The following is a 24,137-nucleotide window of genomic DNA, read 5'->3' as shown; positions in this document are numbered from 1 at the left end:
TTTCAGGAGTAATTGGATTTCTCCAAAGGGACCCCTCCTCCAGCCCCAAAGGCCTCCCCTCAGCACGTTCTTTTTCTCCCCTACAGTGACAGGCCTCGGTGACCCAACAATGATGATGCCCCTGGGCTTCCTTCCCATTTCCCCCTCCTTAAGACCCTCTCAAGCAGTCCCCACGCCCCGCCCCCGGGTGGGGCCCACGGACTTGGGGGCGGGGACTGAGGCGAAGGGGCGGGGCTGCGCGCTAAGCACATCCCCGTTCGCTCTCGGGGGCGGGCCCAGCGGCGGAAGTGGCGCCGCGGGGAGATCCAGTTCCGCTCCGAGGCTCGGCCGCGGCTGCTGAGCCGGCCTGCGGCTGGGGCAGGAAGACCCCGGGCGGTGGCTGACATGGGACAGGTGGGTCCGGGGGGTCCCTGGGCCGGGTGGTACGAGGGCTGTGTCTTGTCGGCAGATTCCGGCTCCCTGCCCGGTGTCCGTGGTTGGTTCCGTCCGACCCTTCCCGCACCCGCCGCGTCCCAGGTTCCGCCCCCTTCCTCGTCTCGGCCTCGCTCCGCCCCGCCCCGCGCGGAGTTGGGGGGGCGCTCCCGCGCTGACCCTCCGCGCCCTCCCCCCGGGAGCGCCGGGGCAGGGAGTCCGGGATCGCCCCCCCCGAGCCTCGCTCTTCGCTCTTAGGGGAGAGGCGAGGCACGAGATCTGAGTGTTAGGGGGCAGGAGTTGGCGTTGGGCCGGGGTCAGGGTCTGTGAAAGACGAGGAAGCCCATCTACGCGGTCCGGGAGCTCTGCGTCTCGCGGCACCCTGTCTCCCCCAACTTCCTTTGAAAACGGCAGTGGATGACTTTCCTGACATCAAAAGGACCCTTTAAAGAGTCTTTCTTGAGTTTTTAGAGGGGCGTAACACCAGTGACACTGGTTCCTGGTTGACGTAGTTGGCCCGCGCGCGCCCCCACCGCCTCCGCGCACCTGGGCGTCTGCGTCTCCTTGTGTTTTCTTCCACCTGTTCGGACGGTAGAGGTACCGCTTCACGCTCTCGGCTCCCGCCCAGCTCCCGCTCCATACACTGAATTGTGATGGTCTCGTCCCCTCTCATGGCTTCAGCTTTACATCATCCAAATACCCGAAAGGCGCTCAGATCCACCTCTTCCTTCAGCGCAGTCCCCCCGGGAGCCCCAGACTTGGCCAGCCAGCTCCCAGTGGACAGCACCTCGGCTGCAGCTCACTTGAAACTGGCCAACACCCCCCCCCACCTCACCCCCGCCGCAAACGCATTCTCCCTCTGCCATCCCATCCCAGCGTGAGACCAGGAAATTACATTTCCTCTTCTCCCTCGATTCTCCCATCTGTGAGGTGACCGATCCAGCTGACTTCCTGAACGAGCTGCAAACCTGGTCCTATGCCTCCACCTCTTCTGGTACCATCTTGATGTGTTTCTCACCAGGATCAACTGCAGTGGCTTCCCAGCAACTTCCAGTCATGACTGCCTGCAACCTAGTCTCCAAACTACCTCTTGTGATCCTTTTTTTTTTTTAAAGATTTATTTATTTATTCATGATAGACATAGAGAGAGAGAGAGGCAGAGACACAGGCAGAGGAAGAAGCAGGCTCCATGCAGGGAACCCGATGCAGGACTCCATCCCGGGTCTCCAGGATCGTGCCCTGGGCCAAAGGCAGGCACTAAACCGCTGAGCCACCCAGGGATCCCCTGATCCTTTTTTTTTTTTTTTTTAAAGTAAACTCCTGACTGAGCCAGCCAGGTGCCCTTCTTACCCTTTTAAAACTCAGATCTCATAGTGTTACTTCCTCGCTTAAAACCCTTTGTTGGAGTCCCATTGCTTGTGGAAAAAGGCTGAATCTTTAGCACAATTTACAGAGCTCTGTGTTCTGATCTCTCTCCTGCCAGTCGCCTAAGTGCACCCTAAAGTCTAGTAACATGGCACAGAAGTCTATGCTTGCCCACAGCTTGCAATTTTGTGTCTCCATACCATTGCACACCAGCACCTCTGCCTGGGAAGACCCTTCTCTTTATCTGCCAGGCTACCTTCTACTTTTTTTTATTATTATTATTTATGATAGTCACAGAGAGAGGGAGAGAGAGAGGCAGAGACACAGGCAGAGGGAGAAGCAGGCTCCATGCACTGGGAGCCCGACGTGGGATTCGATCCTGGGTCTCCAGGATCGCGCCCTGGGGCCAAAGGCAGGCGCCAAACCGCTGCACCACCCAGGGATCCCTACCTTCTACTTTTCAGTGCTCAGCTCAGGCAGTACCACCTCTGGGTTGAATTCCTTGTTCACCCCATCCCCCCGACTCTCACTCCTTCACCCCCTCCAAGACGTAATACTGCCCCTCTGTGTCCCTGCAACACTATCCATAATAGAGCAGTGGTTGAGAGTACAGACTCCTGATTCAAACTATGTGGGTTCTGATACTGTTTTATGACCCTGATGAATAAAGTGCCTCGGTTTCCTCATTTGTAAAAGGAGGTAGCAACATCCCTACCTCAGAGAGTTACTGTGAGAATCCAATGAAATAATGTATGCATAGGGCTTAAATCACTGAGCGTGTGAATGCTCAAAAATAAATGTTAGTGGTTATTGCTTGTGTAAGAACGTTATAGAGCAGCAATTGTAATTTTTAATTTTGCAAATTGCTTGAGGACAGTTGATGTGTCTGGCTTCTCATTCTGTGCCAGAGCCCCAAAACCTGGCTTTTTGTCAGTAAATAAAATGATGCATTGGAGAGCATGGGGGGCAGGATCTGGATTTATTAAGTGAGGATTCAAGAACGAAAAAGACTCAGTCCTGATGTTAGTCTGCTCAGGAAATGACTCTGGAAATCAATGAATGTTACATGGCAAGCATCAATTCTATGGAAATGTACACAGAGCTCTGGGAATCCAGGGGAGAGAAGGGCCAAGAATGGCTTCCCAGAGGAGCTGACAGTCAGTGAGGGACCTCAGGGCAAGAGAATGAACTTACCAGAGGGAGATAGAAACCAGGGACTCTGAGAATGGGCAGCTGGGTCCTCTGGACAGAGTTCTTGCAGGAAGAGGGCTAAAGTGGGTGGGAGGGCAGAGGCAGCCTCTTCTGCTGAGGTTAGGGGTTCCTTTCCTCACTTGGCCATGAGGAGGTGTCCCCTTGTTTTCAGAGCCTGTGGAGACCATGCCCAGGGGAGGTCTGAAGGCGTGGTGCCTGGTGTTTGGGGTCAAGGCCCCTGGGATAGATAGCCAGCTAGCAGGCCTGTGCTTTAGACCAGAATCTGGGCCTTTGCTCAGGCTATTTTGCCTGCCCAGAATGCTTGACTTCCTTGTCTGTGGTTGATATGGATTCTTCAAGGCCTGGGTCAGATGGCTCCTCCTCTCTGTGGCTTTCCCACCCTCACCCACTGCAGCCTGGGTCAGATGCTCCCTTCTCTGAGAGCCCACGGTCCATTGTTTGTTCCTCCCTGAAAGCGATGATTACAGTGAGGCACTTTGTTTTATTTATGTGTGAGCTTCCCTCACCAGACCAAGAGCCTCTGAATGGCCCCCAGGGACTAGCAAGTGTCTGGCATGCTGTAGGCTCTCAGTTCATATGCGGCATGAAACTGAGCTCTTGTGTACCTAGAACAGGGAGGAAGTGTAGGGGAGACCTCATTTGTCAGCTCATACTTGCTTCCTTGAGTGGTAGAGATTGTTGGCTCCATTTACAGATGAGGAAGCTGAGACTCAAGTAAGGTCAGTGTCACTCAGCATGAAGTTCAGGAACTGTCTCTTGACTCCAGGTCCACAGCTGTCTCTGAGAAACTGCCTCGGTCTCCCAGCCCCCCAAGGGGCGGCTCCCACCTCTGTAAAGACAAGGGACAAATGGGGCATCCCATCTGACCAGTGTGTATCCTCATGAACTTTTTCTGGCCTGGGAGAGGCTGATCCTGGCATTTGTGTGGTCAGATCTGGTGCTGGGAGGGGTCTGTGCTGAACTCCCTTCTGCCCATGGAGCCTTCCCTTGAGTGGGCTGACAGGACTGAGATCTCTCCCGGAAGATTACTGACCCTTTCCAGACTGACCTTGAAAACTTTAGCTCCTTAACTCCCAAGTTTTTTGCAGTAGCACTATGGGCGGGTGGGGCCTGACTCACCAGCCCCTGAGTAGGCAGGAAGTGGGGGGAGGGGTCTTGTCATCCCAGAGATGAGGCACCCCCGGACATTTAGCAGGGCCTGGCATGTGGGGGCGGCAGGAGGGCTGAGGAGATCTTAGTCTGTTAGGGTTTTTCAGTAAACTGTGCTGCCAGAAAGTCTGGGCTGGTGGGGGCACTGTACGGTGATGAATGTAGTTTCCATTTTGGCTTGACTCTTCCCCTTTCCACTCCTCCAGAAGGAAGGGAGAAATGAAGCCTGTCTTGTGTCATCCTCTCCTTAAACTCCTCCTTCTCCAGGGAACTTCTCAAACTCTCTGTCAGTGGGTTAGGGTAGGGGCCAATAAGCCAGCTGTGCCAGGGCTGATGGCATGGGCCACTGAGCCCGGAAGTACACTAGAGCCTGCTCTGTGCTGCCCTGGGTCAGCTCTCTGAGGCCAGGGCCCATTCTTCCATCCAGCAGTGTACGTGGGATCCTTGGTTTGGGCAGAGTGCCGTGTTACACATGCCTGGCCCAGGCCCTGCCTCAAACACTGTACCCATAGCCCCTAATAGTAATCCCATAGCTGCTGTTAATTGAGCATAGACACTTTGCATGTATTCTTTCTTTCTTTTTTTTTTTTTTAAGATTTTATTTATTTATTCATTCATTCATGAGAGACCCAGAGAGAGAGGGGCAGAGACACAGGCAGAGGGAGAAGCAGGCTCCATGCAGGGAGCCCGATGTGGGACTCGATCCCAGGACTCTAGGATCACGCCCAGGGCCAAAGGCAGGCGCTAAACTGCTGAGCCACCCAGGGATTCCCCCGCATGTATTATTTCTAACCTTTAGTGGTTCTGTGAAGTGGTCACTATTCTATCCCCATTTTATAGGATGAGGAGACCGAGGTTTAGAGAGACTCGGTGATTGAATAAAGGGTTCAGAGTCTAATAATGAATGGTCTCGGCTTTTGACTCCAGGTCTGAGGCCCAGTTGCCAAACTCTTGCCTTTTCCCTCATTCCAGGGTGGACATTACAGACCCATAGAACAGTTAACCTCCTAGAGATGTACTGTGGCCATACACTGTGACCCAGGCCTACGGGCTCCAGGAAAGATGACTCTGAGCCTCAAGTCTAGCTGCTCGATGAGGATAGTGCTGAGCCTAAGTCCTGAGAGCTGGGGTTGGGGGAGCCTGGAGGGTGAGGGAGAGCTTTGGCCAGGAGGTGGCATTAGAAATGGACGCTGGAGAGTCGGTGTTCTCTCCTGGGGGAAGAGGTCACTGTAGAATGCAAAAACAGGGAAGTGGAGGCACACAAGGGAGACCTGCCAGCCATGGTGTATCCTGGGAACAGCCAGTGGTCAGGAAAGTATTAGGGGAGGGCAACCCCGGTGGCGTAGCGGTTTAGCACCGCCTGCAGCCAGGGGTGTGATCCTGGAGACCTGGGACCGAGTCCCACGTCAGGCTCCCAGTATGGAGCCTGCTTCTCTCTCTGCCTGTGTCTCTGCCTCTCTCTGTGTGTGTCTCAATAAATAAAATCTTAAAAAAAAAAAAGAAAGTATCAGGGGAGGGGATGGAGGATCAACCCCCATAGCAAGAGAGGAATGCAGGAGGGAGCACGTCTTTCCTCTTGACCTTCCCTATCCAAGGAACTTAGCTTACATCCAGTCTTCTCTCTGTAAGTTGGTGCTCAGGAAAGGGAGGGGAATGGCCCCCATGCCTGAGGTTGTCCAGGAAGCCAGTTCCCCTTGCCTGCTGGTTGGGAAGGTGCCTGGACTCCACATGGGGCAAGACACCAGTGAAGGGTGGATCCAGCTCTGGGAGAGACAGTTTGCACAGAGAGGGGCTGCTCCTTCACGGCTAGGCAGAACTATGTACCCCTGTGCCTGTGCTCATGCTGCTTTAGGGAAGGGTGTAATTAGTTCGACACATTACCTGAGTATCTTCTGTGAGCCTGGTACCACTCTGGGTGCTGGACACACAGCATGGAGCAAAGCAAGAGTGTTCCTGCCCTTGTGAAGTTTGCGTTATAGAAGAAGACAGGCAGTAAATGCGCACTAGTAAACGTATACTATGTCTGGGGTGATAAGCTCTGTGAAAGAGAATAAAGCAGGGTGAGGGGATGAAGAGTGGGAGCCAAATAAGTTCAGGGAAGGCTTATCTAAAGGGACATTTACAGAGACCAGAATAGAGGGAGCACTGCAGAGACCTGAGGGAGGAGCTTCGGACAGGACAGTGGGTGCAAGGGTCATGGGGTGGGAGGCTGCTTGATGTGTCCAATGAGCAGAAAAGGACCAGTGTGGGTGGAGCAGAAGGTTCCAGGGGAAGAGGCCTGGGAAGAGGGGGCTTGTAGGCTATGATGGAGACTCGGCCTTTACTCAGGGTGAATTGGAAGCCATTGGGGGTTTGCGGTACTGGGGAGCTGTGGTCTGACCTACCAGGATCCCTCTGGTTGCTGTGTTGAGAGCAGACTTGATGAGGGCAAGGAGGTGGTCAGGAAGCTGTAGCAGGTAAGAGGTGATGATTTGGACACAGTGACGGCAGTAATGGTGGTGAGCATTGGGCAGATATACTGGCTGGATTTTGAAGGAAGAGCCAGTAGAATTTGGTGATGGTTTGGCTTTGGAGGGCTGGGTGCTGGACTCTCTGCAGTTTCTCACTGGGTGGCCAGAAAGCTCTTTGGGATCTTTTGACATCTGGCTCCTTGGCCAGCAGAGGCCCTGGGGTCAACTCTGCCCCATCCTGCTTGGGGAACTGTGGACAGGCCTCTTCCAACTTTCTGTCTCCTCCACCCCATCCTCATCTCCACAGCTCCTGGTGGGAGTTGTGAGGAGTAAAAGAGAGGTGTCTGCAGAGTGCCAACGCAGGCTACTGCTAGACCAGATTTGCGTCTTGTGTGCTGGCTCCTCAGGATGACCCACAGTCCTTTTTGATCTGCTATCCTACCCTCCCTGATCAGCTCCCTCCCATGCTGATCAGTGGCAGGGCACAGACCAAAGCCACCATCTTCCACACCCAGAGCCTCGTCCTCCTGCCCATCTGTGGATTCTCCACTCACCTGGACTTTGCAGGGGTGGCTTGACCCAGAACTGTCCCAGTCCTGGCCTGAAGCCATGTCCTGGAGGCAGTCAGAGCTCAAAACTATGTCTTCCTCTAAAGAAGAGAAAGGAATGTCACACTAGCCGATCCTTATGCAGTGATCACTCTGTGTCAGGAACTGTTCGAGGCTATTGTATTTACTAAGTTATTTAATCTTTATAATGTCTGGAAGAAGCGGGTGCCATTGTCACCCCCACTTTACAGAGGAGAAAACTAGACACAGAGGGGTTCAGTGAAAGTACAGCGTGAATCCAGGGTTTGAAGTTTCTCTGGGCTTGGAGTCCAGTTCTTTCTCAGCTTTACTGATTTCTCCTGATTTGTACAGAGATAGGGACCCCACTGGGAAGCCTCCCTGGCCAGTAGGGGGCTAGTTGCTCACATTCTTGAGGAATACAGAGTGAGGGAGATGTTGAGAGCCTGTGTCCACTGTCCCATTGGCCTCGAGAGAAGGTTTGGAGAAGCCACACTGCCCAGAAATGTGGGTCATTTGTGGATACAGATGAGACTTGGTCTCCCTACCCTGGGGTCACAGCCTAACTTTGCAGAATAAGCCCTTGCTGGACCTGGTATGGTTTGGCCTGCCTTTTGGAGGTCAGGGGATGGGAAAGGGCAAGGAGCCTCAGAGGCGACAGTGGTAGCAGTGGCTAACATCTGCTAAGCCTTTACTCTGTGGTGCCAGGCCCCGTTGTAGACATTTCAGATGTATCGCTATGGGGCATCCCGGGTAGCTCAGCGGTTTGGTGCCGCCTTCAGCCCAGGGCATGATCCTGGGGACCGGGATCGAGTCCCACGTCAGGCTCCCTGCATGGAGCCTGCTTCTCCCTCTGCCTGTGTCTCTGCCTTTCTCTCTGTTTCTGTGTCTCTCATGAATAAATAAATAAATTAAAAAAACAAACAAACAAACAGATGCATCGCTATGTCCTTCGATGCCCCAGATAGCAGGCTCAAGACTGGTATTCCCAGTTTCCAGATGTAGCCTCTGCAGCTTGTATGGTGAGTACATGGCATAGTTCATATTGTAGGCTTGCCATGGCCAGGTATGAACTGCAGGCAGGCAAGGTGTTGAGCCATAGAGGTGGCTTGAGCTTCTGGTCTGGGCTGTGACAGAGCTGGCGCTGACCCCATCTGTGCACCTGTCCCTTATGAGCTGGGGAAATGGGGAATGGAGGGTGACTGCAGTGGAGCCCGGCCCGGCACTAGTAGGAAGCAGTAGTGTTGGAGGTCGGCCCTGGTGTTTCCCCTGAGAGCCTGTGCAGGGAGCCAGGACAGGACGGCCCCTACATCCTGTTCCCCGCCCCCCCCCCCATTCCCCCTGCAGCCTGGGAACTCACCTGTGCCTGGACCTAGAATGACTTGGTCCATTCTATCCACAGACAGGGAGCCTGGATGCTAGACTTGAGAGAGCTTGCTGGTCACCTGGAGGGGGAATTGTAGAACTCAACATTTGAACTCAGGCCTTTGGATGATTTCATTATATGTCATTGTAGTGTGTAAGCCCCCCAACATACACACACATACACACACACACACACACGCACAATGTCCCCCTTACCTGAATGGCTTTACCAGCTACTTGTTCCATCTCAACCACCACTTACCAAGTACCTACCATAATTCTTCTTGACACATAAATGCCAGCCCTGGGAGGTAGCGGTTGTTGCTTTTTTTTTTTTTTTTTATTGTGGTAAAATATACAGAACATACAATTTATCATTTTAACCTTTTTTTTTTTTTTTTTAAGGATTTTATTTATTTGAGAGAGCCTGAGAAAGCATGAGCGGGGAGTAGGGGGGCAGGGGTAAGGGAGAGGGAGAAGGAGAAACAGACTCCCCACTGAACAGGGACCCTGAGATCATGACCTGAGCCAAAGGCAGGCACTTAACTGACTGAGCCACCCGGGCTTCCCCCTCCACTCCCATTTTAATTATTTTTAAGAGCATAGTTCTAAGGCATTAAGTATATTAACGTTGCCTTTATTTAATGCATCTGAGGAAACTAAGTCTCAGAATGGTTATGTTTGCTCCAGATTGCTCAACTCATAAGGGCAGACTGAGATTTGAACCCTGACCTCAGAGTCCAGCACTCTTGCCATGATGCCAACTGCCTACTGTTGTCTGCCTTGAGTCTGGGACCTACCCGAGAGCTCCTCTTGCAGTCTGGCCAATACTGGCATTTCCTGGGGTAAGAGAAGGCCTGGCAGGCCTGGGGGCCCATGCCCACCCCTCCCCTTTGCCTCAGGAGCTAGCTGAGAGAACAGGTGTAATCCGCTGTGCCCAGAGTGGACTGCTGCCTCCTCCTCACCTCTCTTTTCCTTGCAACCTGGAATGATAAAACCTCCAATTGTCTCACTCCCTTCCCCAAACCTTAGCAGCTCTGCTTCTCCTATAACACACGTCAAGTGAGTATCAAGTCCGCGGACAATCCCACGTGGACTCCTTCACCCCACTTTTGCTGTTCCACTCCTGACACCTATGAAGGTGCTTAGGTGGGGCAGGTGACATCAGGGGCTAGGCTCTGAATGAGGTGCTACTCCCAGGGCACCGGGGGTGGCCCTGCTGTCTCCAGCCCATGACACTCATTCCTGTCTCCTTCTCAGGATGATTTGCACGGTGGGGTGGAGGCCAGGCCTCACTGTTCTGCTAGCAGCTACCACCTTCCTCTGTCAGGGCCAGGGAACCAGAGAATGGGTGCTTTGGGGACCGCTAAGGGCAGTTCCAAACAGATGATTTCCACCTCTTAGACTGGCAGGGGGTCTGATGGAGCTCAGGGACCTTTTGAAGTCATTTAAGCAGAGAGTTTTCAAATGAGGCCCAAGGAGGTGCTTCCGGGGTGACCCTGGGGTTTGAGGAATGGCTGCCCAGTGGGGCTGTCTGTGGCTTCCTTCTGTGGCAGGACCTATAGCAGTCCTGTGTTTTTTTTGTTGTATGTATGTATGTATGTATGTATGTATGTATTTATTTATTTATTTATTTATTTATTTATTTATTTATCAGAGAGAGAGAGCACAAGCAGGGGGAGCAGCAGAGGGAGAGAGAGAAGCAGGCTCTCCGGTGGGCAGGGAGCCTGATGTAGGGCTCAATCCTAGAACCCTGGGATCATGACCTGAACTGAAGGCAGATGCTTAACCGACTGAGCCACTCAGGGGCCCTGACGGGCCTGTTTTTTATCTTTTTTCTATATTAAGGTTCTAAGTAAGGTGTTCTTTTTTTTCTCTATTTTTTTTTATTAAGTTTCTCTTGTTTGATAAAGGGGTTGGAAAAAAACACTGACATTTTCCCCCAGATAAAGAAACAGGGGCTCGGGTAGGATTTGCCCAGTTACTCAGGGTTATGGCTGCCCAAGACTGGGGCTCACGTCTTCATTTCCACTGGTGCTCCTACTCTACAAGCTCTTGCTTCTTTGGATTCTGAGCAGCTTTTGTGGTGGAGGGTGATAGAGAACTGCCATCCTGCTGCCGCTTGGCCAGCTGCCCCCAACCCTGCTTCAGAGGCCCAGTTCCTGGCTCCCACACACTCCTCTGTCTGCAGCTCTCCCGGGCTCCCCCAGCACCTTTGCTCTCAGCCCCCATCTGTGTCTGTCACTTCAGCAAGGATGTCGGCATGTGTGAGTGTCAGTGCTATTGCTGCTCCAGGGGCATCTCACACCAGGCTCCTGCCAGCAGAGTCCTGTCCCCAGGGAGGGAGGGAGAAAGCTAAGGGAAATGCCAGGCAGACTTGGGAGCAGCCTGGGAAGTAGGGAAGCCACGGCATCCTGCAGGCATCCTGCAGTGAGATAGAGAAGAGGGAGAGAAGCAGAGGGGGAGAGAGAAAAAGAGAGAGAGAGACAGACACACACTGGAGGAAGGGAAGGTGAGACTGAGCTGCTGGCACAGGAGACAGACTCACAGATGGGAGAGGCTTGGAGAAGACCCATAGATGGACACGGGAGGGGGGCAAAGAGACACGAAGGTGGAAAGGTGGTTTGTGAGAGAGACAGGAAGGAGGGAGAGAAATGGAGACAGGTCTGGCAGCAGACAAGAGGGCTATTAGAGACAGGGAAATGTCACCTGCCCTGGAGCTGTGGCCCTGTCACAGTGAGAGATGCGCTGAGTGTTCTGTCTGGCACTAGGTCCAGCTGATGGATGTTGGGGAGGTCCTGTTGTCGGCAGCCTGTCACATCTGCTTTCTGACTGCCTCCTTCCAGAACTGGGCTCAGCTTTCCTTCAGTACCCGCCAGATGAGCTAGGCATGGCGACCCCAAGAGTGTGCTTTGTGGGGGTGGCCTTGTGCTGATGCCTCTACTGAGAACAATCAGCACCTGTCTGTTGGGGCTTGCACAGAGGCAGAGGGTTCGACAAACTGGCTTGCTCAGAATCTCCTGCCAGTCACAAATGGGGAGCTTGTTTGGGACCTGAAAGATGGAGGGGCCCCTGAAGGTGGTAGACCTAAAAATGGTATGAGGGGATAGGAGATGGGTGGGGGAGTAGAGATGGATTAGGTCTTACCTTCCTGGGATCAGAAACCAACATCCAAGATTTCCCTCCCACTGGCCCCAAACCTGCCTCCTGGTGATGGCATGAAAGAAGATTCAGGAAGACTCCAACGAAGCCCCAGAAGCACAGGTACCACTACACTGAGCCAGCTCCCCTCTGGCTGTAGGCTGAACCTTTTCTTCCCCCACCCAGGGGACAGGGCCTCTTCAGGCTCCTTGCCAGCACATTGGTGGAGCAGAGACCTTGGGCCTGGGGGCCACATGGCAGGGAGGGAGTCCTCTGGGCCACTTGCCTCTAGAGTTCCTAAGAGTTTTGACCCCATGGTTGCACAGGCAAGGAATGGTTCAGTCTGCTCCCCCTTCAGTCTTTGCTACCTTATCTGTGAAATAGAAGGAGCCATCCTGGGACACCTGGGTGGCTCAGCGGTTGAGTGTCTGCCTTCGGCTCAGGGTGTGATCCCGGTTTTCTGGGATCGAGTCCTGCATCGGGCTCCCTGCTTCTCCCTTTGCCTGTGTCTCTACCTCTGTGTGTGTGTGTGTGTGTCTCTCTCTCATGAATAAATAAATAAAATCAAGGAAGGAAGGAAGGAAGGAAGGAAGGAAGGAAGGAAGGGAGGGAAGGAAGGAGGAAGGAAAGAAGAAAGAGAAAGAAAGAAAGAAAGAAAGAAAGAAAGAAAGAAAGAAAGAAAGAAAGAAAGAGGAAGAAAGTGAGCCATCCTGCCCTTTGTGGGCATGGGTACAGGATTCTGTGGGCAGTGGAGCTCTGGCCTAGCCTCAGGCAGTGGCTAGTTCTCTTCAAGGTTTGCCCCATCTCTCAGCTGCATAGCCTGGAGCTGAGGACCAGGAGAGCCTCTGGAGCACCTATTTACTCAGCAGGCAATTATTCAGCACCTACTAGGTGTTAGGCATTGTGCTGGGCGCTAGGAGACAGCAGTGACTGTCTAGTGAAAGCCCCACATCTGCAGTTTGCAGAACAAGGAGTAAGACCACTGCAGAGAGTGACAAGCTCAGGAAAGCCCCTAATAGAGCAGGACTACTGCAGGAGGGTGGGGGCTCTGAGAAAGGGAGGACTTTGGAGCTGATTTTTGGAAGGACTGAGGAGGGGAGACCTAGGGGCGAGGCCTGGAGGCAGGACCAGGCTGCCATATCGAGAGACCAGGGTGGCTGTGCTGGTGACCCCGCCTGTCTCGTGAGAGGAACCGTCAGAAGAGCTGGCAGGGCCTGGACTGGAGGGCTCAGGCATGGTTAGGTCAGTGTTTGGAAAACCTTTCTCTGGCTGTTGGGAGAGGTGTTGTTGCATTGCAGGGTGAGAGAGACAGCCTGGAGACTAACCCGTTAGGCTGGTTGTAACACCAGGGAGAAGAAGGTGGCTGGGCCCATCATGGGGGTGGTGAGGGTGGAGGTAGAAGGGATTGAGATGTCCTTCCCCTGTAGCTGTCCCAGGCGGAGCACTCAGAGACGCTGCTCTAGGAAGTCCCTCCCAGTTGCCATGGATTAAGGGGTGGGAGGGTAGGGCTGGCTGCTGGGAGGGAATGTGGCTTTGTGCTTGGCAAACAAAGAACAGAGCTTGGGGCCCTCTTCTCCTGGGGGTGGGGGCAGGCCCGAGAGGCTGTTGACAGGGCCAGAGGCTGAACCACGGGGCTGGGCTTGGCAGGAACAGGCGGTGCCCTCGAGCAGCAGGGAGGACCCCAGACCCCTCCAAGGGTGAATTGTGGGGTCGATGAGCTTTGCAGGTGGTGGTGGTGAGGGGGGATGAGGAAGAGGGATTCTCAAACCCTTCCAGCTCAGAAATGGGGCTGCTGGAGAGAATTTGGGCTTACAGGACCCCAGGCTGCCCTGGGGTTGGGATGGGAGAGAAGGCAGATGTGTTTAGGAGCAAACAGGGTCCTGGGGGAAAGAGGTTAACGGGACCTCCAGGCCCTCAACCCCAGAGACCTGACCCCACTACCCCGCCTCCCCCCAGCCTTGCAGCTGAGGCCCCGCCTTCCCCGCCTGGAGGTGGGGGCCCAGCAGGATGAACAAACTGTCTGGGGAACTGGCCCGCGACTTGGAGCGCAGCCTGCCAGCCGTGGCCTCCCTCGGCTCATCGCTGTCCCACAGCCAGGGCCTCTCGTCGCACTTCCTCCCACCACCTCCAGAGAAGCGCCGAGCCATCTCTGATGTCCGCCGCACCTTCTGTCTCTTTGTCACCTTCGACCTGCTTTTCATCTCCCTGCTCTGGATCATTGAACTGAATGTGAGTGGGCCCAAGACTGGGGTGGGAAGGGGTGGGATGGGTGGGGTGGGGGAGTCACCGGGGCCTCACCTACTCTAACTGCCCCCTGGGAGGGTGCCACATGGGCAGGGTGGCTTTCCCAGTAAAAGGGAGAATGGGAACATACAATTAGCTGTTCTCATCTTCCAAAGAAAGTGGAGCTCAGAGGGCTGGAGTCATTTGTCTAGCAAGTATGTGAAGAAGGGTAGAATTTGAACCTAGACCCTCAGGCTGCAGAGTTCACACTCCTGACCTCTGTGCCAAAGTGCCCTCTAGTGGACACTCCTGAGGAAGGAGGAGAGAGCCCAGTGGACTATGGCTGAACTATTGAAACCTTTGCCTTCTTTCTGGCTGATGTTGCTCTCTGGTTTCATTTATTCATTCATTCATTCATTCACCCATTCACTCAGCAGTTTTCGAATCCCTGCTGTATCCCAAGCACCATGCTAAAAGCAGAAGATATGGTGGGAGGGAACCAGTAAAAAAAACCTCCCAGGTCCTGGTGGTGCCTAGCTCTCTCCCTCCCCATTTTGGACAATCATCCAGTGCCCCCCGCAGTTTGGCCTCAACAGTCTTGGTGAGATGCTGCTTAGCAGCCTGGAGATCGAACACCCTCTCAGTGCTGGGTCAGCACCCTGCTCCCCCTGTGCAGTGCTTGGCCAGCTGGTGATGGGACCTGATCTCCAGGGATTGACAGGCTAGAGCAGGACCTGACCACAGAGGCAGGAGCCATGAGAACAGAGCATCCCAGGCTCGTCAAGCCCAGCTTCTAGTCTGTATTCGCTGTGAGATCACAGCAGGGAACTCGGCTTCTCTGAGCCTCCCCTTGTTTTCCTTCTGCAGAATGGGTCAGAGTTCAGGATAGCAGGTGCCCTTCCTGCGAGTCTCAGTCTCAAGCTCGGGTGACAGGAAAACGATGACTTTATGGATAGAACTGAGGAGTTTGGGGGAAGGGCTGGTTTAGAGATGAAGAGGACAAGTTTGATTCTGGACAGGCTGAGCTGGAGGGCTCTGGGGGTGACTGTCCTTTGTGCAGAGATGAACTGGCACCTCGCACTAGGTTGAGCCATGGGGGACCTTAGGGGCCATCTTTACCAATGAAAAAGCTATGGCTCCACAAGGTCCAGGGCTGTTTGAAGAGCTTCTGATGTCTTAGGCATTCTTTTTTAACAACAAATTTTTTTTTTAAGATTTGTGTATTTATTTTAGTGAGAGACACACACACAGAGACAGGGGGAGGGGCAGAGAAAATCTCAAATAGACTCCACGCTGAGTGTGGAGCCCAATGCGTGACTCGATCTCATGACCCTGAAATCACAACCAGAGCCCAAACCAAACAGACACTCAACTGACTGTACCACCCAGTCCCTATCCCCTCACCCCTGAGTTAGTCATTCTTCCTTTTGAAGAGTCCCATCCAGCATCAAAGCAAGCACTAAAATTCACCCACAGCTCTCACTATATATTTTCTTGCCAGCAAACAGCTGGAAAAACTTTGGTAATTTTACTTCTGAAATTATCTGGATGCACTGGCTGTAATAGCTCAGCAGTCATCATGCATACTTGGGAATTCTTGCAAATTGGGAAAAGTCTAGTCTCCAGAAGGTTTTCTTTTCTTTTTTTAAATTTTATTATTTATTTGAGAGCAAGTAGGAGAGAGCAGAGCAAGATAGCACAAGCAAGGGAAGGTACTGCAGAGGGAGAGGGAGAAGCAGACTCCCCTGTGAGCAGGGAGCCTGACTCCAAGGCTGGATCCCAGGATCATGACCTGAGCTGAAGGCAGATGCTTAACCGACCGAGCCACCCAGTTGTCCCTCCATATTGTTTTCAAATGTACTGAAAAGTTTAGAATGCCGGACTTAACCACTAGTGGAGGTAGCCATAATGTTTCACTTGATAGACAATTAATATGTGATCAATTTTCAGTTTTGTGATTTTCTTTTCTTTCTTTCTTTCTTTCTTTCTTTCTTTCTTTCTTTCTTTCTTTCTTTCTTTCTTTCTTTCTTTTTTTTTAAGATTTTACTTATTCATGAGAGACACAGAGAGGCAGAGACATAGACAGAGGGAGAAGCAGGCTCCCTGTGCAGAACCCAATGCAGGACTCGATACCAGGACCCTGGGATCATGCCCTGAGCCGAAGGCAGATGCTCAACCACCGAGCCACCCAGGCATCTCGTGATGTTATTTTCATATTTTGGAGCTATATGTTTTTAGTTCTTGAATAGGCTGGGTGTTGCTCAGTGGATATAAGGGCCCCAGCAGGGTTACAAGAGCGACACAGGGTCTTGCAGCCAGAGGCTGGCAGGGGCTAGAACTTGGCTCCCCTGGGTCAGGACACCGTCAGCAGCTGCACATGCCCAGGCAGAGGGAGACCTCTGTGGGACAGCAATTGGTAGGGGTCAGAGAGGTTGTGGAGCCCAAAAGGGAGCAGTCTGAAGAGTCAGAGGAGGACCAAGCTGGGGTGGGGGGTGGCTCGTGAGACTCCACAGGACTCAGGGTGGTCCTGAGGTTGAGGCAGGGGCATTCAAGCATCGATGAGGGGGCTGCCCAGACTGCTGACTCCTGGGAACTTAATAAAAATTCCAGATGCTCCTGAGATTTGGACTCAGTGGTCTGAACATCTGTATCTTAATAAACCCCACCACCTCAATTTGAATCACCTACCAGAGATTAGAAGCTCTAGTCTAGGTGGTCGTGAAGGGTCTTAACTTTCTAGGCTCCTGGGCTCCATTCCTTGGAGTCCCCTTATGTCCTCCCTTCTCCAGGGGCCTGGCGCCCCCACCTGCAGAAGCTGAGGCCTGCCATCCCATTCCTCCTGAGAAGTCAGGCTGCATTCTGGCTCTCGGTATCCATCCAGATTCTCTCTTTCCCCAGCCAAGGTGTCAGGAGTCCCATGGAAAATGTATGGGTGGCTGGGGCAGGGACAGGGGTGAGGACAAGTCTGCTCAGTCTGTCTCTGTTGCTAGCCATTCTCTCTAGCAACATGATGGATTTTGCCCATTAAGCACAAACCTAATCAATTGATTTGCCACCTGGGGCTCCGTCTGACACCACTGCCCATCCCCGGTCCCCATCACCCCAGATGGATGGTTGGCTGGGAAGATGGAGCACCATAATGGAGAGAGGGAGATGAGATTATGTGAGACACAGGCTCCCGGTACCCAGTCTGCCAGGCCTACCTGCCTGCACAGGGCCTTTCACCTCCCCTGCATGGCCCCGAGGCCCTCCAAGCCTCCCGCTTCCCTGGGCAGTGTGCCCATAAGTGTCAGTGCTGGAGGCAGGCCCTGCCCATCTAGGTTGCTTGGAGGAATGATAGGAGCGCTGGGGCCTCAGGCCTTTGGCTGAGCTCTCTTGGTGTTTGGGGGAAGCCTCCTTGGGCAGTGGCTCATCCTCTCCAGGTTCCACATGCCCCCACCTCATCCCCATTCCCAAAGGTGAAGGCACCCCTGGGGACTTGGTTCTACCTGCAGAGCTGTTCGTATCTCCCTCTTCCAGACCAACACAGGCATCCAGAAGAACCTGGAGCAGGAGATCATCCACTACAACTTTAAAACTTCCTTCTTTGACATCTTCGTGAGTGGCCTTCGGGACTGGGTCCTCTGGGGCAGAGATGGTGCAGGGACGTGACTCTCTGGCTGGATTCTCTTCTTTCTGCATCATACATCCTAGTCTGATCAGGGAGACTTGTTTCCCATCCTTGGGGAGCCCTCAGTATTCAGAAAGTTCTGAAACAAGGACCTCCCTTCAGAAAGCCCCAAGTACAAGGGGGAAAGCATAGACCCTGGTCCATGACGGTCACATCTGAATCATCCCCAAAGAAACACTGATTCAGCCCTTCTCTCCCGAGGCATGCACTCCCACATGGAGGGAACCTAGGGGAACAGGACAGGGGTGGGGGGGGGTCAGCCTTCAGCAGGAGTAGGGGGCATTGGCTTGCCTGTGATGGCTTGTGTGTGCTCCCCTCACCCCCACCAGGTCTTGGCCTTTTTCCGCTTCTCGGGACTGCTCCTGGGCTATGCTGTGCTGCGGCTCCGGCACTGGTGGGTGATTGCGGTAAGACACCCCTCTGCGGGCAGCAGAGGCCTGGGGGCAGGGGTGAGCCCTGGTGGGGCTGGTGCCATGGAGGGTGTGGAAGAGGACTCACTCCCCAGCCCATTTTCCCTCTCCTCTCCCCTGGGCAGGTCACCACACTGGTGTCCAGTGCATTCCTCATTGTCAAGGTCATCCTCTCTGAGGTCAGTGGCTCAGGGTCAGGCTGGTCTAGCCGCCTCTAGTGCAAGGGACCGAGGGACGGGCTTCTCCTAACAAGGGGCCCTTTCTCTGATTGGGGTGAGGGGGGAATCCTGTCCTTTGATATCTCCAAGGAATCCTCTTCACCGGCTTCTTCTTTGTGCCCTTCTGCAACCCCAAAAACAAAAAGTTGTTCCGCTAGCCTCACCTCAGTTTTTCCTGCTGCAAAATTAACCCCATCTCAGACCACTGCCACAGGAGGTCCCTCCAGCTGGTCCCAGGAGCAGGAGGGGAGTGTGTGGCAGGGTCGGTAGTCCTGAAGAGGGGACTCTGTGTTTGGGATGGCCCTCTACTGTAGAGCTCAGCCCCCTCCCTCCACAGCTGCTCAGCAAAGGGGCCTTCGGCTACCTGCTCCCCATCGTTTCCTTTGTCCTTGCCTGGTTGGAGACCTGGTTCCTTGACTTCAAAGTCCTACCACAGGAAGCAGAAGAGGAGAGATGTGAGTGCTGGGGAAGGGGGTGGTGAGGGTCATCACAGCCCCAGAACAGGAGAGTTTCAGGCATGAGAGCAACTTCTGAGCTCTCTTGCCAACTTTGAACAGTCTCCAAGAGCCCCCTCCAAGGGTGAGCTTGGAGTGGGGAGACCCTAGGCTGCTAAGGCTTGACTGCCCTTGCTCTGGGACAGTGGCTGTCCATGTCGACTCCCCCAGGGTATCTTGCTGCCCAGGCTGCTGTCGCCCGTGGACCTCTGCTCTTCTCTGGTGCTCTGTCTGAAGGCCAGTTCTATTCACCCCCAGAATCCTTTGCAGGTGAGGGCTGGCAGGTGGGGAACTCCTTCAGGAAAGGTCATTATGAGGAGTAGGTTGGCTGTGTCTGTTCGTTCTAGTCCTTCTTTCAGCTCCCTGGGGAAAGCGGACAACCCTCTCCCTGTCTATCCCCCTGCAATCTTGTACATGAACCCCACTACCTCCCCACAGTCTATCCCCATGCCTTCCTATTGTCATCTGTGTTTGTTTTCTGCAGGGTCTGACAATGAATCAGATGAAGACGTTGGGAAGAAAAGCTTCTCTGCCCAGGTATTTGGCAGCCCACTCCCACCTGACCTTTGGAGTGGGCACCCCAGGGAAGGTGTTGGTGCTGGGCTCAGCAGGGTGGGCAGGGGCTTCCCCGCAGAGGGTGGACCTCAGGCAGCCTGAAGGCCAGTCAGTGTGCACCTGAGTGTCTGCCCCACCGTCGGTCTAGCCCACCAGGCTGCCTCATACCTGGGCCCCAGAGAGGAGCAATCACGGCCATGGCCCCTGGGGACCCCACGGGCCGAAGAGACCAACCCAGACTCCATGTATGTGGAGTATGTAGAGAAAGAACTGGCCATGAACAAGGGCCCTAGGCTGATCCCTTCCTGCCTCTCCTCCCTGGCCAGGAACGGGAGTACATCCATCAGGGAAAGGAGGCCATGGCAGTGGTGGACCAGATCTTGGCCCAGGAGGAGAACTGGAAGTTTGAGAAGAACAATGTAAGAAATTCCTCTCCCACCTGACCTGCCCACATGTGATGGGAGTTTTTGCTGGCTTTTCTGAGGCCTGAGAAGCCCAAGGATTGCAAGGGTTGGAACCTTATTCCTGTGCCAGGAGAGGGGGCTGGGCCCTGGGGTCATCACTTGGCAAGAGGTGGGGCTGGATGCTGGATTGGATGTTTCCCTGCCTCCCTGTCCCACGCCCAACCCATCCTCCGCCCCCTGCTGTTCTCCTCACTCAGCTTGGCTTTGAAGGGGAAGCCAGGCTTCTGCCCTGTGTCTGGTATTTTGTTTCATAATCAAAACAACATTATCTAAAGAGATGGCAGTGAGCTTGGGGAATGCGGACGTGTCCTGTCCCTCTGTGGCGGTCCCTCTGGGAGCTCTAGCTTGCCTTGTGGTACGCAGTGCTTCTGTCCTCTAACTTGATATCGAAAGCCTTTTCTCTCGTTGCTGGACATTTGTCAGAACCACTTTTTTTTAACGGCTGCCTGAGTATCGCCAAACTCCTAAAGTTTTCTACCCTGAGCTGTGAAAAAGCTGCCCTGTTGGGGCACCCATTCCTCCTCTACCGGCCCACCCCGCCCCCAGCCTCCCCTTGCCCTCTGCCCACCTCCCCGTCACCCTTCTTTTCCTGCCACAGGAATATGGGGACACTGTGTACACCATTGAGGTCCCCTTCCATGGCAAGACATTCATCCTAAAGGTGAGTGAGGGAAGCAGGTGTCCTGAAGCCTCCTGCTCTGAGATTCCAGGAAGGGGCTAAGGGGCCTCCTGGCAAGTTTCTCCCCACCAAGAGGGAAGGGCTGGTATGCCCAAGCACTTGTGGGACCACCCAGGCCTCTGCCCACCCTGCCCCAGACCTTCCTGCCCTGCCCCGCGGAGCTGGTGTACCAGGAGGTGATCCTGCAGCCCGAGAGGATGGTGCTGTGGAACAAGACGGTGACTGCCTGCCAGGTGAGCCGAACCCAGGGGCCCGACCTGGCCACGTCTCAGGGCAGAGGCAGAGCAACACAGCAGATCAAGATGCAGTTGTACCCCAGCAGGACCAGTTACCCCTGGGAACCTGGGTCATATCATTGAACTGCTCTGTGCCTCAGCTTCCCTGTCTATAAAATGGAGATGGTGATAATGGCGCCTGCTGGAGAGGGTCAGGAGATGGAGAGGGAGCATGCACAGCCCAGCCCCGGGCCTGGGAGTGGCTCTCAGTAAAGGGACCTGGGCAGAGAAAGGCTGGTCTGGGGGCTCCCTGAGATGCTGGGACCCTGTCCCTGGGGTGTTCCTGGGTTGGGCTGTCCCCTCACATCTCCCCTGATGCCTTAGATCCTGCAGCGAGTAGAGGACAACACCCTCATCTCCTACGATGTCTCTTCGGGGGCCGCGGGCGGGGTGGTCTCCGCCAGGTGAGTGCCCCTCCTCGCAGGCAGGCCTCCTGCCCTTGGATCACGGGCTTGGCTCTCTGCTCCCCTCTAACCCTCCCACCCCCTAGGGACTTCGTGAATGTGCGGCGCATTGAGCGGCGCAGAGACCGGTATGTGTCATCGGGCATCGCCACCACCCACTGCACCAAGCCCCCAACACACAAATATGTCAGGTGAGCCTCACCTTGCCTGGGGGCATCCCAGCTGGCCCCTTCTCTGGTGGCTATGAGGGCAGGGTAGGGTACGGCATGGACGGCTGGGCGCTTTCTCCTGCTGAGACTGCCTGCCTGTCCCCTGTCCTGCTGGGCTCTGCCCCTCTCAGCCCCTGGCCCTGCTAATCAGCTCTCCCTCCTGGAGACCGTGGGATTAAGGGCTGGAACCACACTGCCCAGGCTGGAGGGCAGCCCTACGAATAGCCTGAAGATAGGGAAGGAGGCTGGGAGCCATGCGGCAGTGCTGCTCCAGGCAACCTGAGCAGAAGGCTCCGTGTTCTGGAGCTTTACTTCCCTGCCTGAGGAGCATTGGTCCCCGCCACCTTGCTTGTCCCAGGGCATCTTCAGGTTCTCCTGATGTCTAACCTTAGATCTCAGTGCTGTAGATGGCTTCCTCCCTGATTGCCCATGCTCCCCATCCTTCCTGAGGTTCCACAGGGAGCAGTGTGCATTGAGTTTGAGATTTGATATACCAGACCCCTGGGTGACGAGCAAGCAGGCCTCTTTCTGGGTGCCAACTTCCTTATCTGTGGAGTGGGCTTGAGGGTGTCTGATGGAACTGTGGGGGAGCTGACTGGTGATGTGCCCTGCCTGCCTCCTGGGAAGGCACCCCCAGGACCGCACTATTCCCCGAGTTAGGCAGGGGTGAGAAATGCATCCACAACCCACCCCTCCCTGGACAGAGGATGCCGGCTGCCACTGGGGGTGCGCAGACATCGGCAGGCTGTAGAAGGGGCAGTTGGGCATCCCGTGGTACAGGTGGGGGGCTATATCCCCCCCGCTGTATCTGGGACACCTGTTCTGGCCCCTACTCAGGCCGACTGGCAGCTGCTAGACCAGTAGCTCCTTTCTCAATTTCACCCCAGGCTAGGATGAGCCAAAAATGGGGTGTGGGGTCAGGTTGGAGGCTTTGCCTGGCTCCAAGGTACCCCGTTAATGATGCTTTTCTCTTAGGGGAGAGAATGGCCCTGGGGGCTTTGTCGTGCTCAAGTCAGCCAGTAACCCCCGAGTCTGCACCTTCGTCTGGATCCTTAATACAGATCTCAAGGTGGGGGTGCTGGGGCAGCAAGGCTGGCTCAGTACAGTAGAGGGGACTTGCTGGGGGACCTTGGGGTAGGGTCTCCTGTCAGGCTTAGGACCTCACCTACTCTGCCTCCTACCTTAGGCTAAAATTTGGGGTTGGGTCAAGATGGTCTCCTGAGTGGCTGGAGGGCCTGTACCTCCACTTACCTCCGACTCTCGAGGCCCCAGGAGCGGTGGCCGACTGCCAAGCCAGCCCCTCCTAGGTCTGTTTGTGTGACGGTGCCAAGAGCCGGCACAGCGTGTTCTTTTCTGCCAGGGCTGAGGGGGAGAGGGGTGGCTCAGGCTATGTTCCAGAGCCGCACCTGCACCTGCTGCTCTGGCCCAGGGTACATACCCCCACCCCCCACCCCTGCTTCTGAGGGCAGGCCATCCGGAAACCGCTTCTCCCCTTCCCGTAGGGCCGCCTGCCCCGGTACCTCATCCACCAGAGCCTCGCGGCCACCATGTTCGAGTTTGCCTTTCACCTGCGGCAGCGCATCACAGAGCTGGGGGCCCGGGTGTAACCATGCCCCCTCGCCACCCTGCAGGCCAGGGTCCTGTCACCACAGCCTTCAGAGCCTGAGCGGGGGCCAGTGGGGCTTCCCGAGGCCCACAGAGGACCTGGCCTCATGCAGTGGGGAGGAAGAAGTGGCCTCCTGTGGCAGCACCTTGGCCCCAAGCTGCCACCCCCACTGTGCTTCGCTGTGCCTGGGAGCCGCGGCTGTGAGCACGTCGTGAGGTCAGGCATCTGGATTTCAGGGCTCGGCCGCTGTTTACACAGGGACTGGCCCTGCCTCGTGGGGGAAGAGATCCACTGGCCCCTCCGTAGCCAGGGGCAGGATCTGGAATGGGAGCGTCAGACTTGGTCGGGGAGGGCCAGATCCCTGAGCCGGACAGGGATCAGGGTGGCCTTGGCATCAGCCTTAAGGTGTAGGAGCCCCTTCGCCTGCCTGCTCTCATTGTGGATTTTTAGGATTATTTAAAGGGTCTGGGACCTTTTTCCACATGCACTTGTAGGGGAGCGGGTGGTAGGTGGGGGTGTTGGGTGCTGGCAGTGAACCTCTGCCACTCCCAGTTTTTCTCCCCTCCTCAGGGTTCCTTGGGGACCTTTGTAATTTGAGCCAATTATTAAAAACAAACTAAAAAAAAAACCATAAAAAAACAAAGCCCCTCCTGTCTAGCTTCTTGAGGGAAGAGGAGGGCAACATTGTGGAGGGGGGGACCGGGCAGGCGAGACATATCCCACACCCTGTCATACCCTCCCAGAGCCAGTGGGAGGGCAGAGCCAGCGGGACCCCATTTCTGGAACCCCCTACTTTCCTGGCTGGTCCAGCTGGACAGATGATTGGTCAGAGAACACCACCCCAGCCCAGCCTCCTGTGAGGGAAGGTCGGTGGAAGGTCTCCTGCCCAGGAACTGGGGGGGAGGCAGGAGAGATCTGGCAGGCTCTGACCGTTCTTGGGGTCCCACAGTCGGCCTGGGGGTAGGGCTGGACTTCTGGGTCACTGAGGCCACGCTGGGATCTCCGTCTCTCTGGCTCCTCACCTGCCCCACCACACTCGCTAGGGGTAGCACAGAGTCAGATCGCCAGCTGGGGCCACCACTCTCCCCACCTCGCCCCCCTCCCTGCCAGCCGGCTTCTGGGGGGAAGACTTGCATAGAGCCAAGGTGGGGCAAGGGTCCTGTCTTGGTCCCGCCTAGATATGTGACCCTGGGCAGATCAACCTCTCTGGGCCTCCGTTTCCGGCTTTGTAAAAATGAGACTCATTATGTTATAGGGCTGTCGGAAGATTA

At 54.9% G+C, this 24,137-nt stretch overlaps 1 protein-coding gene across 3 annotated transcripts; it reads left to right on the top strand.

Moving 5' to 3' along the window:
* Positions 1 to 280: 280 nt before the first annotated feature.
* STARD3 (StAR related lipid transfer domain containing 3) lies at positions 281 to 24,052 on the top strand. 3 transcript variants are annotated; one of them, XM_055322266.1, is made up of 16 exons: positions 281 to 393; positions 9,209 to 9,363; positions 13,616 to 13,888; positions 17,402 to 17,479; positions 17,882 to 17,959; positions 18,088 to 18,141; positions 18,518 to 18,635; positions 18,846 to 18,944; positions 19,159 to 19,211; positions 19,556 to 19,648; positions 20,292 to 20,354; positions 20,510 to 20,605; positions 20,972 to 21,051; positions 21,138 to 21,242; positions 22,236 to 22,329; positions 22,763 to 24,052. In XM_055322266.1, exons 3-16 carry the CDS (start codon positions 13,667 to 13,669, stop codon positions 22,865 to 22,867), a joined length of 1,338 nt encoding a protein of 445 aa, XP_055178241.1. In that variant the 5' UTR covers positions 281 to 393; positions 9,209 to 9,363; positions 13,616 to 13,666; the 3' UTR covers positions 22,868 to 24,052. The 3 variants fall into 3 exon arrangements, with proteins under 3 accessions (XP_055178241.1, XP_055178247.1, XP_055178254.1); XM_055322272.1 differs by lacking the exon at positions 9,209 to 9,363 and having other exon boundaries at positions 292 to 393; XM_055322279.1 differs by lacking the exons at positions 281 to 393; positions 9,209 to 9,363 and adding an exon at positions 15,923 to 16,074 and having other exon boundaries at positions 13,765 to 13,888.
* Positions 24,053 to 24,137: the final 85 nt, after the last annotated feature.

The sequence above is a fragment of the Nyctereutes procyonoides genome, unplaced genomic scaffold (assembly GCF_905146905.1).
Source record: "Nyctereutes procyonoides isolate TBG_1078 unplaced genomic scaffold, NYPRO_anot_genome, whole genome shotgun sequence".
NCBI lineage: Eukaryota > Metazoa > Chordata > Mammalia > Carnivora > Canidae > Nyctereutes > Nyctereutes procyonoides.
The sequence above is the reverse complement of the archived record's forward strand: the minus strand, read 5'-3'. Positions and strand labels throughout refer to the sequence as shown.

Coding starts and splice junctions, on each gene's coding strand:
- STARD3 (XM_055322266.1), top strand. CDS start 13,667: ATGAACAAACTGTCTGGGGAACTGGCCCGCGACTTGGAGCGCAGCCTG. Junction 18,636..18,845: donor GGAAGCAGAAGAGGAGAGAT/GTGAGTGCTGGG, acceptor CGACTCCCCCAG/GGTATCTTGCTGCCCAGGCT. Junction 18,945..19,158: donor ACCCCCAGAATCCTTTGCAG/GTGAGGGCTGGC, acceptor TGTTTTCTGCAG/GGTCTGACAATGAATCAGAT.